Source organism: Carassius auratus, chromosome 3 (assembly GCF_003368295.1).
Source record: "Carassius auratus strain Wakin chromosome 3, ASM336829v1, whole genome shotgun sequence".
Classification (NCBI taxonomy): domain Eukaryota; kingdom Metazoa; phylum Chordata; class Actinopteri; order Cypriniformes; family Cyprinidae; genus Carassius; species Carassius auratus.
Window position 1 is genome coordinate 17,035,058 of NC_039245.1, and position 17,645 is coordinate 17,052,702.

General features: G+C 36.9%; 1 protein-coding gene across 2 annotated transcripts in view; it reads right to left on the reverse strand.

Moving 5' to 3' along the window:
• Positions 1 to 6,748: 6,748 nt before the first annotated feature.
• Positions 6,749 to 17,645, reverse strand: part of LOC113054984 (protein shisa-6-like) — a 78,683-nt gene continuing 67,786 nt past the window's right edge. Inside the window, exons 6-9 of one of the 2 annotated variants that reach the window (XM_026220857.1) lie at positions 16,603 to 16,665; positions 14,680 to 14,700; positions 14,197 to 14,322; positions 6,749 to 8,850 (exon numbers count right to left, since the gene is read on the reverse strand). In XM_026220857.1, the coding sequence (XP_026076642.1) occupies positions 8,228 to 8,850; positions 14,197 to 14,322; positions 14,680 to 14,700; positions 16,603 to 16,665 (833 nt within the window). In that variant the 3' untranslated portion in view covers positions 6,749 to 8,227. The remainder of the gene's footprint in view (positions 8,851 to 14,196; positions 14,323 to 14,679; positions 14,701 to 16,602; positions 16,666 to 17,645) is intronic. The other variant, XM_026220866.1, reaches the window with a different exon arrangement.

The following is a 17,645-nucleotide window of genomic DNA, read 5'->3' on the forward strand; positions in this document are numbered from 1 at the left end:
TTCAACAAACTCTGAAATAATCTGACATGGCCATGAACTGTTGCCTGACGATGTGTATTTCACCTAAAACGTGCTTCACCCATGGCCTCTTTCATTTTATTTTCCGTCTTTTCAGGTGAAGAATGACATGCAAAAACATAAAAATTTTGGTTGTGGTTACAGGAACATCAGTTTCGTTCCAATCATACTTACACGATCTACACCGGACGCGAGCGGCGTGGCACGACAAAATACAATCTATTGATTATAATCAGTGACTCTGTCTACACTGGATGAAGCACGATGTGACAACTGTCACGTCAGATGTAAACACGGTGTTACTTGACTCAAAGTTTGTTGGTGTTTGTTGGAGCAGTGTGAACACAAAAGTTGTTTTTAATAAAATTCTAAATCCAACAGCCAACTTGTGTGCTGGCATTTGTTTATGCGTGCGAATTGGTCTTAATGGCTGTTTCATGACACACTGACCTTACAAACTGGCGATTGGCTCTTTTAATTATAAGGCGGGACTTAATTCACCATTTTGCACTTTCTCCCATTTGTAAGTAATATAAATGCACCGCATTTGACGTCTTTGTTTCAGCACAATAGTTTGAAATCTTGCTTTGTTCAAGTTAGTTAAACTGTTGACATGTTTACAGCAGCTGCCTGAATAACAGCACACCTGGTCTGATGGCACCGGCAATTGCAATGTCTCTAGGGATTTATTAGGATTCATAAATTAAAGGTATTACGCTAAAAGCAAGCAAAGGAGTCATTACATGCAAATTTCAGACAGCTACACTGATTCATTCTCACATTTAGATTCAATATTGTAGGTTTGTCTGTAACAAGCGCTTATAAAGGATTTGTGCAGCACAAGCAGTCTTAGTCATGTTAAAATAATTATACCCTCAGTCCTGTCAGTGTCATATTGCTGGAAGCAGCAACATTTCACATATCACGTTTTATTATAAAGTAGCATTTACACCCAGTGATACGCTGCATTATTCATTAGGCTCTCTCTCTCTCTCTCTCTCTCACCTCCTGGATCCATGGATCAGACCAACTTGGATCGAGATTCACCGGAGGAAATCACTGCTCACAACAAAAATATGATCAGCACTGAGGATAAGTTTTTTTTTTCAAATCAGTATATTAGCATGATTTCTGAAGGATCATGTGACACCGACGATTGGAGTAATGTTGCTGAAAATTCTGTTTTTATCATAGCAATCAATTACATTTTAAAATAAATTCACATAGAAAATATTTCAAATTGTAATATTTCACGATATTACAGTTTTTACTGTTTTATGGATCAAATAAATGGACTTGATAATTGCAGTCATATCTGTCTGTTGCCTTTTTACAGTAAGGTTGTGAAGAATTAGAGGCATTTGTGGCAGTTTTTGTAAAGTATCAATAAATGCGGTGTCATTTTTATAATTTTTTTTTTTTTTTTTGCGGTAGCAGAAAATGTGTTTTGTACCAAATATAATTTTTACCATGGTAGTTTCTGTCCTTTTTATTACACCATTTATACGAATTAAACCTTTGTTGGCATAATCCAATATTCTAGAACAATAATATGGAACCTCATTAAAAATTACAACTATCCATTTCATAAACATAATTAAAAAATAAAATACCTGCAGCAAACATCTGGCCCTCATCAGTCGACAGATGTGTTCCTATGTAAAGTTGATGATGTTTCTGTTATTCTGAATAATTTGCACAACAAGACCCGCCTTCCCTCTGAACACAGACCCGAGAAAACACAAGCAAAACCACCTTAAAAGAAAGATCAAACTATCACATCAAAGGAAAATCAGTGTTTACCATCTGTTACTGAACAAAGACTTTTGTCATCAGTTTTACAAAGCACCCTTAGTGAAGCAGCGGGAACTCCAGAGGTGTTTCAAAGTCTGTTTTGATGTCCGTATCTTAGCAGTTCTAATGTTTAAGCTAACGGTTTTGGGAATCTCCTACAGCAGGCTTCTCAAAACACGGACTGTAATACTTTTATGGAGTTCATTTGATTGTAGCACTTCAGGCTGTTGAGAATATACACACTGATCCCGTATTCATGAGAGGAGCAGAGATTACAAAACATCCAGTTTAAGACACACAAAACATCTGTAATACATGATATAATAACCGCTCTCCATCAGACACGAGAGTCATTAGCTCAGATGAATAATCTGCCAATGTGTGAACATGTCTGCTGAATACCATTTTAGAGATTGATAGCATTCTGCAAGATCAGAAATTTCATTTAGGATGTCTTTGAAAGTGTTTTTTTGTTCGTTTTTTTTATTTATTTATTTTTGCCTATCCAACATTACAGGCGATAAAAGTGGCCATCTGGCCATCATGCTGATCATTTAACAGCTCAGAGTGAGTCCTTTATCCTTAAGATGTGTCAACAGAGCTGACATCCAATCGCTTCGTTCAAAAACACAAGGCAAATATAACATTATAGTCCATGCAACCAACCCAAATCTTTCAGATCAGATTTGCATTTTGGGGGATGTGGCCTTCTGCATTCCCTCACGAGTGAATGTGTAAACAAAATGAATACTCGTCAAGCACCAAATGCAAGTAAAATGGCTGTGTTAAATTGAAATGGAGTGCACCAATACATGGTTTAAGACAAACTGCAAAAATGACAGCACATGAACATGTTGTTTTTTGTTGTTGTTTTTTTGTACATGAGCAGTATGACACGAGCACCTGTGTGATAATGCTTTATATCAGAATCGCTGCGTTCATACAACAGTTCGATGCCACAATTGTAAATAAGAGTAAATAAATAAGAAACAACCAAGGAGTGTCTTAAAAAACACATTTTGTATGCGGATTGCGGAGCTACTTCCTTCTGCCATGGAATCAAATCTCAGTTTGACAGACAATAGCTGAGCTCAACACTCACTCTAATTCGAAGAGAAGGGTCTGGCTGCAGACTTGCACTTGCACTCTAGACTTGCACTTCCGCTAGTGACATCACTTGCAGTCTTTATTTTTTTTATTTTGTTCTATTTATTGATAACTGTTTGTTTGAATCTCTCAACATTTTACAACAGTAGCCAGGTGGTGAAAACAAGAAAAAAGAAACTAAATTACAATGTCACTTGCAATCACTAGTTGCACTCTCCGCTACCTGTGACGTCACTTGCAATCAACACAAATCATGCATGTTGTCACCGGAGACAAGACGCTGTGGTGGTGATTAAACGATTAAACCTAATTAGTAGGCCTACTAATATAAAGGGTCCTGCAAGAAAAAGACAAGACCGGCAAATCCGTGGCCACAGAACAGCAGAATATGAACTCAATGCACAAAGTCTTTCGTTAAGCGTTTTCCTCCTGTAGAAAAAAAACAAACACTTAATATGGCATAATCTATTAGGATACATTAAGTTCAATTAAAATACCAAATTCAATATGAACATGCATTATGAAATGCATTAAGTGATTTTAAAAGGATCAACTCCGTACAGACAGAACGCAGTGCGTTAAATTGTACATTAAACATTTTCCTCCTATTAAAAATCATTATGAATAAAACACATAATGTAGCTTAATGGACAAAGACGGTGATGTAAACGAGTTGTAGACAGTTTATTCAATATGGAAATATGCTTAATGCGAACTTTGCGTGTTGCGTTTATTCTGGGCTCACATGCTTACCTGTACATATTAATTTTAATAATGTAGAGAAGCATATTGAGTTTGGCATTTATCATCTTAGTCCATTATGCCACATTTTGTGGTATGTGAGGAAAATACGATATACATATTCATTAAATTAATGAACTGTAATTTTAATTTGATATTTTAATATCATCTTAATACATTAAGCCATGTTAAGGGTTTATGTTTTTCTATGGGAGGAAAACGCTTAGCGAGAGACTTTGCGCAAACGTCTTTTGGTCACGGATTTGCCGTTCTTGTCTTTTTCTTGCAGGACCCTGTACATTATAGTCCTAAATTAGTTTTCATCGTTTTCATCTTGTCTCCGGTGGCAACATGCATGATTTGTGTTGATTGCAAGTGATGTCACAGGTAGCGGAGAGTGAAAGTAGTGATTGCAAGTGACATTGTAATTTAGTGTCTTTTTTCGTCTTCGCTACCTGGCTACTGTTATAAAATGTTGTGAAATTCAAACAAAAAGTAATCAAAAAATTCAATAAAATAAATAAAGACTGCTGATGAAAAGTGATGTCACTAGCGGAAGTGCAAGTGTCTGAGAGTGCAAGAACCCTATTGGATTCGAAAAATTCACTTTAGAAATGTATTAACTAAGGAACGTTGAGTTGCTTCACTGAAAGTTTATTGTATCACTGTATTAAAAGTTCACTGTCTTATGCAGCTTTGAGTATTATGAGAGAGAGCTGGACTGAGTGAGTAAGATTATCCGCATCTTATACAGCATTCATTCTTCAGCTCAATCTAATAAAACATTAGTTTAAATGTTCACTGAGGAAAGCGATATCTTTGTCATACTATCTTTTATCATATGAGGGGGATTTCCGATGACAGTGCTGCTCAGTGTATTTGTTGGCTGCGTGTGGTGTTGGAAATGAAAATAACTTCCTTGTTTACTGTTTCAGTCTCTTTCAATATAAAAGTCTTTACCGCTGACTCATGAAACATGGGTCTCTTGTCACCATCTCAAGGTGAAATAATACAACTGATATCACCATCACCAACACACACTTTTTCTCAACACTTAATGTTATCCTGTAATGCTACTATTCATATAAAATAAAATTTATTAAACAATATTTTATCTTAATTAACAAACCATATATTTGAAGTCTAAACAAGTACATTCTAGCCAAAACACTATTAAAACTACATTGCGTGACACAAGAACAGTATTATTTATAAAATTTTTGTGGATTTGGGCATCCGCCATGACATTCGCTGTGAGAAATGTGGCAAGCGGAGTGATATAAATTGTGAAATGGCTCCCGTGTGATACTGGGTGAATAATTCATGGACCAGATACATATAGCTACACGCTATAAAAGTTTTCAGCTTCAGCTTAAAAACTTAAGAATAATGTACCTTTCAACTTATGTATGCAGATACAGATGCAGTTTTATATAATTATAAAACTTTTGTTATATATATAATCTTATTAAACAAGGATGCATTAAATTGTTGAAAAGTGACAGTAAAGACATAATTAATATTGATAATAATCAGAAACATTTCATATTAGAATGAAGGATCATGTGACACAAGATCATGTGAGTAATGTTTCTGAAAATTCAATGCATTCACATAGAAAACAGTTATTTTAAATAATAATATTAAATTTTTTTACTGTTTTTACAGCATTGCCTTTATCAAATAATTGCAGCCTTGGTGAGCAGAAGACATTATTTCAAAAACATTAATTATTCTACGTGGAGTTTTACATAGACTGTCTCTTTGCTCTTAACTAATTTGCAAGAAAAAGACCAAATAATTCAAATGTCATAGGGACAGATGCTTTTGTATTAAAAACAATACAAATAAGAGTTAAGGTTGGTAGTGAATAATGAAGATCATACTCAGTACTCAGATGTTGTGCTTATTAGGTCAGACCGTGGTGGTCTATGATGGACATGACCAGAGGCAAGATTTACAGGTTTCCATCCTCTCTTTCCACACTGACAGTTACTCCATCATGGGTCTGACAGGTGAGTCAATATTACAGCAACTAGTGTTGATATCCAGATACTGACCACACTGAATAAGGTCCGATTTCATCACCTAATGACTGTGTGGACAGTCAAGACTTACGATTGCAAAACATTCAGTGCCTGTTGATAGACAAATCTGCTCACAAACAGCTGAATGACACAATTTACTGTTTCTAAAAAGCTTAAGTTAACGGTCAATCAAAGGAGCATCTTTCTAGCCACTGTGAATCTTTAAAATACATATCATACAAATCCTGCGGTTGAAAATTAAAAAGTGAAGAAGCTGTCAGAGTATCTCTTCAGCGCAGTTACACAAAAACACAGCCGGGTCATAAATTAATCACAAACACAGAAAAACATCAACTACAAGCACTGAAAACACAAATAAATGCAGTGATATGATTGACCGCTTTTGTAAAACCTCATGGAGGAAACTGAGAAGCGGTTGTCTGGAATAAAATTAAAACAGAAGAATGTGATTAATAATCTAATTCTGACTGGATGTAAAAAAAATAAAATAATGTAATAGTGTAAAAAATAAACTAACTAACAAATTATTTTATTTTTATTTTTTGTATTCAGTATTATGCTGCAAATACCACTGATAAAGTTTAACTTGCATTGAACCCCAGACTTTCCTTTAATATCCGTGTAAATGCAGTCTATTCTATCGTCAGCAATTTTCTGGTCATATATATGTATATATATATATATATATATATATATATATATTTTTTTTTTTTTTTGGTCATTTAAAAATGTTTAATCCACTTTTAATCCAACATTTATACTGAAAAGCAATTGCCAAAGCTTAAGACAGGGGATCTGTGGGTGACCTTCAGCAAATTATACGTTTAATTAAAATGTTATCTCTTGAAAAGCAAGACAATGAAAATTGCACAAATTCCCTTTAGTGTTGTGCCACACTATTGTAGACTATCATTGCCGTGGCAAAGCATCATGGGAAATCCTTGATGGACTGATAGTGAGTATTATAGAAATAATCAATCATGAAAGCAAATGGAAAGATTATCTCTATTTAAAACTAGCAGACAATACGTACAAATGGCTGAATAAACCAAATTTATTCACCATTAGTCTACAAGTACAGATTAAAAAACACACACATTACTGTACACATTTGTGTCATCAAATATACTTTGGGTGGGTTGATTATACTAAAAAAATGTCTGAATAGAACCAATGAAAATGTAAAAAGCAACCCATAACCCACAAAGACAACTCACTGTTTAACTGCAGCTAACCGAGCATATTTACAAATCACCTACGCCGAATGAAACACTTTCACAGGTGCGCTAAAAACTCAATGACTGGCGTACCGTAGAGGAAACCCAGAAACCAAACAGAGATAACCCAGCTAACAAAGATATACTCGGAGAATTTTGCTAACGTTGCCTTCAAGTTACAATTATTTTTATTTCTGAACGCTCTCTATTATATCCAGGTTTTAATATGTTTAAAAAACGAATATGTTTCCTGGTTATATAAATGGCAAGGGAATATTCTGTTTTGTCATTTTGAATATTACTTTAGAATATTCTCTGAACATTCTGAAACAAATAGCATCATTTAAAAACATTTAACTAAAACGTTTCATTTGATCATTTCGCAAACATTAATTCTGAATGCTCACAAACATTCCAAAGTAACATCTGAAAAATGTCTTACTAAAATGTTTCAGAAAACATTCCACAAAGTTTCAAGACAGTTTCAAACATTCCATGAACAATGTATAAACAACGTTGTTTTGTGCTAATGTTTTGAGAATATTATTAAAATGCTTTATTAACATTAAGAACAACTATAAAATTTCAGTTGATAGAGCTTAATCTGAAAAACGTTAAGGGAACATTGCATTTTATCGTTTTGCAAACGTCATGGGAATGTTACTTCTGAACGTTTTCTGATATGTTTTTTTTTTATTTGATAATATTTCACCAGATAATTTTGAATGAATGTTCTATTAATGTTACAGGTAGAACATTTGCTTGTAACTTTTTCAGAATGTTAGCTAAAGTTCTAAAATCGATCCCTGTTAGCTGGGAACATGACAAAGGAAAGAAAAACGACGTCAGTCATTTATTGTGCTTTTAAACCCTTTCCCCACTTCGATATCGAAACGGGACTTGTTTTGAGAAGAGGCACTAGCTAAAGTGCTAACATCAGTTTATATTCAACCGCTATCGCTATTGTTTAGGACTCAAGTTAGAAATCAAAAATCTATATAGGTTCTGATTCACTGTACGTATTAAAGTCAGTGCAGGTTTCGCAGCAGTTCTGGAAAAAATAGTTTCAGGTTTATAGTCCAGTGTTCACGTATGAAGCCCTTGCGTCTGCTCTACGTGCGAGAAGAATGTCTGGATCCTTCCCAATCCGACCCAGAATTGATGGAGAGAAAAGCTTGCGCTGGAAGCGGGAACGGGTCAAGGTGGGAGGCTTAAAAAAAACACCTGTCGAAGTGGGACACCGCTGCAAACTCCTCCAGCTGGATTGTTTGTTGACATCATTCGCTCTCCCGTCTTGCTCTCTCAGACAGTTACTTCAGTCTTGCTAGCGGTTCTGTACTGATGATGTCCAGGTATATACTGCAGATGGTCCACCGTATGCATGCGGCGGTTGGCGAATGCCTGCCTTTTGTTGCCCACCTGCGCACTGTTCACAGTCAGTGTGTTGTAGGACTCGTTGTTGCTGCTGCTGGGGTGTGAATGCATCTTCATCATTTTGTAATGCCGGTCCATGACAGGTGTGGTAGGCACAAACATATCTATTTGCGACAGTGCCCGCGACATGGCCTTCTCCTGGAAATTGGAGCGCTGCAAGGACAGCATCTTATCCGGCAAGAGCAATGGGTCCTGGGAGTGCAGTCGGTCAGCCGACAGCAGCTGCTCCTCAGAGAGGATTCGCCCATGGTACGGGGACAGACCGCCGGCGCCGCCGCTGTACGACGACAGGCCGTAGTCCCGGTGAGGTTTGGAGTGGACCGGCGAGAGCACGTGGTCCTGGGACATGGCACGCTGCACGCGTTTGGGCTTCTGGCGCTGCATGGGCGGATCCACGTTCAGCTTGATCATGTGTGTCTGCAGGTTGCCGCCGCGAGGCGTCGGATCGGGTAAATGGTGCTTTCGGATGTAGTACTCGTCATCCTTGCCACCTGAGAAAGAGAGAGCAGAGCTGTGTGGTTACCGGAAAAAGCTAAAACAACTTAAAAACATTATCTTGTGCTTTACCAGAGATAATAAACATTAATACTAAAATAAGATTACATTATTTTTATCTCATCTTTTTCAGTTAGTAGTTATGGAGTGGAAAGCTTGTTAGTACATTTACAGTATTTTCCAGACTATAAGTCGCACTTTTTTTCATAGTTTGGCTGGTCCTGCGACTTATAGTCAGGTGCGACTTATTTATCAAAATTAATTTGACATGAACCCAGAGAAATGAACCAAGAGAAAACATTACCGTCTCTATACTGCTCAGTGCTCCTGTAGGCTACACTGAAGACATAGAGCGCCCTCTCGCTGCTGGAGATGGTAATGTTTTCTCTTTGTTCTTGGTTCTAAATAAATGCGACTTATAGCAGACATCCCAAGTCTCCCGGAAGTTCCGGGAGTCTCCCGCATATTGAAAGCGGCTCCCTGAGACCCGCAAATTAGTTAAAATCTCCCGGAATCTAGACTGAGCGAGCAAAAGCGCGCATGCGAAACAGATACTGGGCCCTATCTTGCACCCAGCGCAATTGACTTTGTACACTGACGCATGTGTCATTCCTATTTTGCACCTGCGCAAAGCGCGCTTTTCCCTCCACAGAAGCACGTCGCTAAACTAGTGAATGAACTTGCGCTCCCTGGGCGGTTCAGCGCAAAAAAGGAGGCGTGTTCCGGCGCAAACAATCCCTGGTGCTATTTTGCTGTTCCATTAAACAATTGCGCCACTGACCAGAAAAAAACCTAGTCTAAAGTCAGTGGCGCGTTGCGCGTTGTTCATTATGCTATTTTAAGGGCGCATGCTTGACCATAATGTATAGCGTGCACAACGCGCATACACTTTGCTCATGTAATCTACACAGATGCAACAGTTATTTTTGCAAATCATAAACTGTTACACTAAAAAAAAATATTAACACATGAGATGACGGAAATCATTGTGGTGTGCCACGAAGATGTGAAAAAATAGGCATAAATCTAGCTTACAAATTATTCAGGCTAATTGTAGTAATTAAGGATCAGACCTGTTTGCCCAATAGTGGCAAGACATTTAGGCTATGTAAGGACATCTGACAAATATGTTTGTCCGTCAAGAACCAGGAAAAAAATCGATGAAACAATTGTGGCTATTTCCTCCCACGCCTGTTTAACCGACGCAATTTTGGGTGGGTTTCTCCCATCCCCATACAACACAACTTCTCTGTCTTTCACTGCTCTTACAAGAACATCAGTCTCCTCGGCTGTGAACCGCTCCTGGCGTGCGCCTGGTAAATACGCCATAATAATAGCAATCCATAATGGAACTTGCGCACCTGCTTTTAAAGGGAATGTTGGATGACGCTCTGATTGGTTTATTTCACGTTACGCCCAAACCACACCTATGAATAATGAAGCTACTTCAGACCAACCCATTTTAGATTTGCGCCGGGCGCAAGAGCCATTTATCCCGCCGGGAAAATAGCAACAGCGCCTAGACCCGCCCACAAACTTACTTGCGCTTCGCGCTTTGACACTTGCGTTTCAGATCGTTAAAATAGGGCCCATTGTGTTTCAAACCGTGTAGCGCGCACGGCAGAGAGGGAGAGGGAGCGAGAGACCTTGCGTGTGTGTGCGAAGCGCATGTCAGACAGAGAGCATCCTGATTGGCCTGTTTCTGAAAATCAACCAATCAATTGTCAGTGTGGGCGGGCTTTTATCTCTTCTCCCGAACAAAATTAATCAGTTATGTCTATCTAGAAACAGGAGCACCATGGCAGAGGGAAAGTGCCACAAAAAAAAAAAAAAAAAAAAAAAATATAAGACACATTTTACGGCAGACTACACGCAAGTGTACCCCTGTCTTATATATGTAAAACATAATGACAGTCTTGCTCAAGCATTGCCCATGGGAGGTTAAATGATTGCAAAAGGCATGTTGAGGTGAGTTGACAAGTTTCATTTCATCTGCATATTATTCAGGCTAGTTGCCAAGGCTACATGAAAACAACAAACTCTTTAGACCTGTTTAAAGTTGCAATGGAAAATAAATAAAAGCAGTTTACATGAATTGTATAAGCAGATTATATAAATAGTAAAAGTAATCTACATATTTAAACATAAATAACGAATAATTACATAGACCTATAGCTTATAGAAATAATATTTTATGCTATATCTTTTAGGGACCACAACATGTTAGGGAGGCTAAGCGCAGGGAAGTTTTCCCATTCAAATAGGCAAAGTCTCACTGAGAAGGTGACTGCAGCTGAGATGTATTTCCTTCCCTTTTTTTTTGTTGGGGGGGGGGGGGGGGTCTTCGGGATACCTCCCTGAAATGACTTTTTGCAGGTTGGGATGTCTGTTATAGTCCGGTGCGACTTATATATATTTTTTTCCTCGTCATGACGTATTTTTGGACCGTTGCAACTTATACTCAGGTGCGACTTTTAGTCAGAAAAATACGGTATATATAAACTAATAAAAACAACAGAAAAACACAACAAACTTGTACAATTAATATACAAATGAAAACTTGAAAATGTAAATAATAAATACTATTATACTATATTAAGTATGCTAAAATAACACTGGATCAGAGTTACATAAGCAGAAAACAAACACAGAACAATCTGTGACTGATAAGAACTAAAGTCTGTCCTGAGTTGAATTGTATTACTTTGTTTGAAAAAACAAAACAATAACAACTAAAAATCAACTGATGCCAAAGCTGTAAGTCCTGCAGAAACTATTTTGCTGATGTTAAAATGTGGCACTTAATTGTGTTTTTATGTCTTTGTTTCCTCACTTTCTCAGTTTTTATCGCTCTGTTAATCTTTTTCTTGTTTTTCTCAAAAATGGCACAGGAAACACAAAGTCTGAGTTGATGCTGCTATGAGCAGTCTCTCCGGATCAAGGCTATGTGTGTGTGTGTGTGTGTGTGTGTGTGGGACGTGTAGAGTTTGTTGAGGAGCAGATGAACTCAAGAACTGGGCACTTTTCAGAGATGCTGCTCTAGTTTTTTAAAAACTAAACAAATCAATAAATTTAACAACTTTCTTTACAAGATTGTAGTGTAACTAACTACTTTTCTTTAAGCTGTAACTGATGACAAGCTCCAGGTTTTAAGTAGCTTCCCCAAAATGGACGACATCATTTCCTTTCTGAGCAGCAGTGGACAGAGACTGCAGCTGCAGATGAATGTGTTTGTGAGCGTTCAGTATGAGACCAGCTATTGATTCTCCACTGAACGGTTTATCTCGGAGCTAATGAAGACAGGATCCGATAGCTGGCCAGATTTACCATCACTTAAAGCGCAGGCTTCTGGCAGACGCCGCGGCCCAACACACTCCAGAGGCCGAATGTGCCGATGTAAGGGCATGACATTAGACCTGAAAAGGTCAGGCGAACTGCCTACGGGCCGATGGTCACTCCAGACCCCAGAGCACAGTTATCAGCTCTATACAACAGCTTCAGGTCAGCGTGTGGTAATGCAATCTAATGCCACAGATGCCCAGTATACTGCTACTGGCCATCAGGGATGAAGTGCACTGGACGTCCCATCACAAGGTAATCTCTCAGGTCAGCTACACTATGAACAACCTTTTTACTCTCTTTCTTTTATTTATCATGCTAAATAACTGTCTTTATTGCTTTCTCAATCTTTGAGTTTGCAGTTTAATGTTAAATCATTAACAGATGACCCAAAAAAGCCAGCCCTTCCCCCCAAATAATAAATGCTGTTATACATTTCCCAATAATATATCTTAGCAAGATGATCATCTCTCACTCATCACTGCATTGCATTTCATTTCTCAAAAGATATGATGCAATGCGATACGATGACGACTGAGAGATAAACAAATAAACATTCCTCTGAAGTCTGTTGATTATATTTGATCATATCTCCTATTTTAACATGTTTTTTTTATATAAAAACTGATGTTTGATTAATCCAGAATGTTTTTTTATCCTGAAATATAATTAACAATATTGATATTATTCTTACATTTACTGAAAAAAAAAACACATGAAGCACGAGCTGAAGATAATTATATTAAAGCAAAACTTGCTAAAACTATAAATCAGACGACAGAAGGCATGGACAGATTGTGTGCGATGGGTTTTTCAGCAGTGTTTTATCATGTTTATTATTTAGAGACTTTAGAAATGTGTGAATCAATTATGACAATCAGTTATAGAGTTATTGTGACCCGTCTCACTATTAAAAACCTGACTAGTTGTTCTCCATTACTGCTCATTTCTCGGCTCACAGCAGGTGAAGCCCTAAACTACAAACTGCCTTTGATTTAAGACACCTATAGCATCATTATTTTACATCCTACAGCAATGAAGAACAACATTAATGCTCCAGAATGTCTATAACATGTCTACGTCTATTTATGTATGTCTACAGAGATGTCTGATGTGTCTTTTTGTGATTTTTATAGGCTGTAAATCATGGCAAGTTTATTTCTTGCCCTTAATTCATGGTAAGATCGGTGTCCATTCAAAACTTCATTATTAATTCCCCTTGGTTTTCAATCTTGTAATTTTCTTCTTTCTGTGTTGAATGTCATTGATTTAAGAACTGCAGTGTCATCCATCTGATCATAATAGCTTTGTAATATGTTAACGCAGCATGTCAATACTTTCATGTTTCATTTATCCTGCCCTTTGCATTTAATGAAAGCCAGTCGGCTGGTTATTTTTCATTTAGCAGGTGCTTTTGTCCACAGTGCATGTGTTTTAGTCGCAGTCCCTGTGGGGATAAGTGTCCTGTGCAAGGGCACTGAAGTGACAAGCAGATCACACAAACTTTCTCATTTAAGAAACAACCTCCTACAACCTTCGGATTGCACACTGAGATGTTTTCAACTCTCTTCTGCTCATCAAGGCTGCATATTTTTTATTTAAAAATACAGAAAAATAATAATATTACGAAAAATGATTAATTGCTATTTAGAATTTACTGCAGTTGAAACTTTAATATTTGTTAAAATGTGATTTATTCCTGTGATTTTTCAGCATCATTACTAATCCTTCAGAAATCATTCTAATATGCTAATTTGATGCTCAAGAAACATAACATTTTAACATACATTTTAACATATATTAAAAATAATAATAATAATAATTTAGAATTTTAATACTATTTCACAATATTAAAGTTTTACTGTAATTTCGATCAAATAAATACAGTCTTGTGAATTGGTCTTTAAATGTTTCTTGTAAATTCTGCACATAAATGTATGAAAAGTATGAATCTCTCTCATCTCTCAGACAGAATGGACGATAACGAAGCGAGGAGTATGTACTTAAGTCCGGTTTCATGGCCATCTCGTAGGACGGCGGGAGGTGCGTGAGATTCTGGAAGGAACGGGAGAAGGACAGGTCGTACGGCTCGGTCTGGGATGTCAGGATGTTGTTCATCCTCGGCTTCTCTGCAAGGCAGAAAGGAAAATAAGAGGTAGAGAGAGAAAGAGAGAGAGAGAGAGAGAGAGAGAGAGAAAGATGAAACACATCCCATACAAGAGAAAGTGGTTCCAGCTCTTGATTTAAGAGTGTTCAGATATTTGCACTGGACAACAAAACAAAAATACTGAGTAAGAAAATCAATGTTTGCAGTGTAGAGACCAAGAAAGAGATTGCAGACATGTAGAGATAAGCACAGAGAGACTGCACACAAACAGAGAGAGAGAGAGAGAGAGAGAGAGCGCACACATACAGAGTTCACCCTACATTCACAGACATCAAGGAAATGAGAAATTATACACATGTACAACATGTGTACTGCTTACCGTAGTATTCTATTCGGTGTCCTAACAAACCCAAGCGAGAAAAACAAAATCAGTAACTTTCTTTTGCATGCTTTTGATTCACGGTGTCACATATAACAGGGTCATTCTGTGTCAAATCAACCTCATTTTAAAAACTAAAATTTTTAACATTTACGTTAAAACGTTAACGTTTAGCGTTTTTTTTTTTCTGAAGAAAGACAAGCATAAATAGTGATGAAAGCCAACATATTAAACGTTATGGATAAATATACCGAGTAACTATGTTGTAAAGGACAGTCAAAATGGCAGTTTTGTTAAATTTAATAAGTATCAGCTGAATTACAAGTAACCCACATGTGGTTTTCGACCATTGAAAATGCGTCAAATTTGACAATTCGCACATGGAGACACATTGAGATCCCCATATCTATGGGATCAAACCATACAGGACCTTAAACAATATGATTCCAAAAGAAAAGTTTGTTAAGAACCAAAATCTAGAAGTTTATTAAGATATCTTTAATACTGCTTGTAGAACAGACATGCAAACTTTGGACAAACAATATTTTTGGCTTTTAGACAGTTACGTTCTATGTAGCTGTTTTGACAGAAGGAAACAAGATGCATTTCTAGTTTTAACATTATTTGTTCAGACATTTCTCTTTAAAAGAAAGAAAGGAAAAAACTATCAGTCCTAAGCAAAGGGACCACATTAGGTTTTGACAAATGGAAACATGTATAATTTACTTCTGAAGCCACATTGAGATCCCCATGTCTCTGGAATTGAACCATACTGGGCATTAAAAATGAAGATTACAAAATAAATCTTTGTTAAGAATTAAAATCTAAAGGGATATTAAGATATCTTTAACACTTGAGTTACAGGCATGCAGACTTTGGGAAAAACAACATGAAACGTGCCTTTTCCCCATTTTTGAACTGTCACCATTGGCATATAATGCAAAAAAAGATGACTAAAGTCGACAGATTTAACTAATAGATGAACTAATATCTGTGTAAAAGCAACACAATGATGCAGCCATCTTTCTGAAGTCTTTTTTCCTTTCATGTAATTTGGCTCTGAATCTCAGGGAAAACCTATCATTTTGACCCCCATATATATATATATATATATATATATATATATATATATATATATATATATATATATATATAAAATATGGGATCAGTCAGTAAATGTTCATCCATGGCATTTCATATTTTGGCTTCCTTTTCATTCAAGATCAAAATCACATTTTTAGTCAGGGACCTCTGGTGGAGTTGACACAGAATATTATTAACACAGTGAGCTGATATGAACTGGTTTTGGTGATATCTAGCGCACAAGGAGTGAATAAACTACCACGAGAGATGTGACCGATGTGTGCTGTGCTTACAGTCTGAAAACCTTCTTCACACTAAATCTCATTTGGGAAGACTAGATATAGTCAGAACAATTACAACTGTGGCTTTTCAATAGCGTCGGCAAACTGTGCAGATCCGATTAGCATAGATTAGCATAGACACAATCCTCCCTGCTAGCGGGGCCATTTACAAGCTAAGCTTTTAATTTCCTGTCAAGAGGCTGCTTTTTTTTCAAAACTCTGCTTTTTAAAAAAATCCCAATCAAATTTGGGGTGAAAGGCGTCTCTGATCTCGAGGGCCGTCGGGGAGTTAAGCATCTTTAGTAATGGAGATTATCAGCGCTCATCTGATGAGGCTAAATTATGAAAATCTTTTCTAGAGATAAAATCTAGCTCCATTAATGACTCCAATCCGATATTATACGCCACGTTCTTCACACTTCAAACCATCTGGATGTGGAAGACGCTGATAGTATCGAGATGTCATCATAAATCAATTAAACTCTGAGCTGCTTCTGAGCATCATTTTCATACTGCAGACGAAATGAACGACTGGACACAAAGATATCGAACAACTCACCGATTTTAGGTGTGTGTGACCCAGTGAGATCCAGATGGCTGGTGTAGTCGTGTGGATGGTTACCTGTCAAAAGAAAACCAAGGAAAAACTACTGTGGTTTAATGTATTCCATACTAATTCATCAACGTGACAGAGTCTGAGCCATTTTTTTAAAATCCCTTTAAAGACTCTGCATTCTCAACATTATTTTTTTCAGACTGGCAGATGTTTCTGGAAGGCAATGTGTCTTTGTTTACAACTGAAAACATCTGTACAGCACCTGAACGATGAGCAGAAATCCCCCGAGACATATAAAAGAACACACACAGAAAAGTTTTAGAGAGCAAAACAAGATCAAATCAACAAGTACACCGTAATAACCGCAGCTTTAAGCCTTCAAAACAAATAAAGAAAATCTAATAAAAGCAATACTGCTCCATTCCTGCTAGACATGAAACTGAATTTAAAGGGGTCATGTGATGCGATTTCAAGTGGAGTGTTACAAGCTGTTCGTGAATAGATACGATCCCAAAAGTTGCAAAGGCTCAAACCCAAAGAGATATTCTTTATAAAATGTAGGACTTGTCCATGCACTCCATGTCTACATCATTGTTAGGGAAGATTTGCATAACACTGCTCAAATATTCACATGTTTCGTTGTGAAAGCAGAGCTACTTTGTTTGGTTTTAGCAAAAAAGGGCCTGACTAGAAATCAGTGGTAAAGTTGTATTCACAACACCGTTCCAGAACAGTTCAACCCAAATATTCAGATCTGCAATATTAATTGAATGTTGAAAACAGAATACAGGTTCGATTAAAATTAGTAATAACAATAATATTTTTATTCAGCAAGGATGCGTTAAATTTGTCAAAAGTGACTGTAAAAACAGTTAAAAAAGTTAAATAAATGCTGTTATTTATAACTTTATATTCATCAAAGTATCCAAAACAAACATTTTACAGTTTCTACAAAAATATTAAGCAGCAAAATAACGGATTATCAATAATAACTGATAATAATTGAGAAGCGAATCAGCAGATTAAAATGATTTCTGAAGGATCAC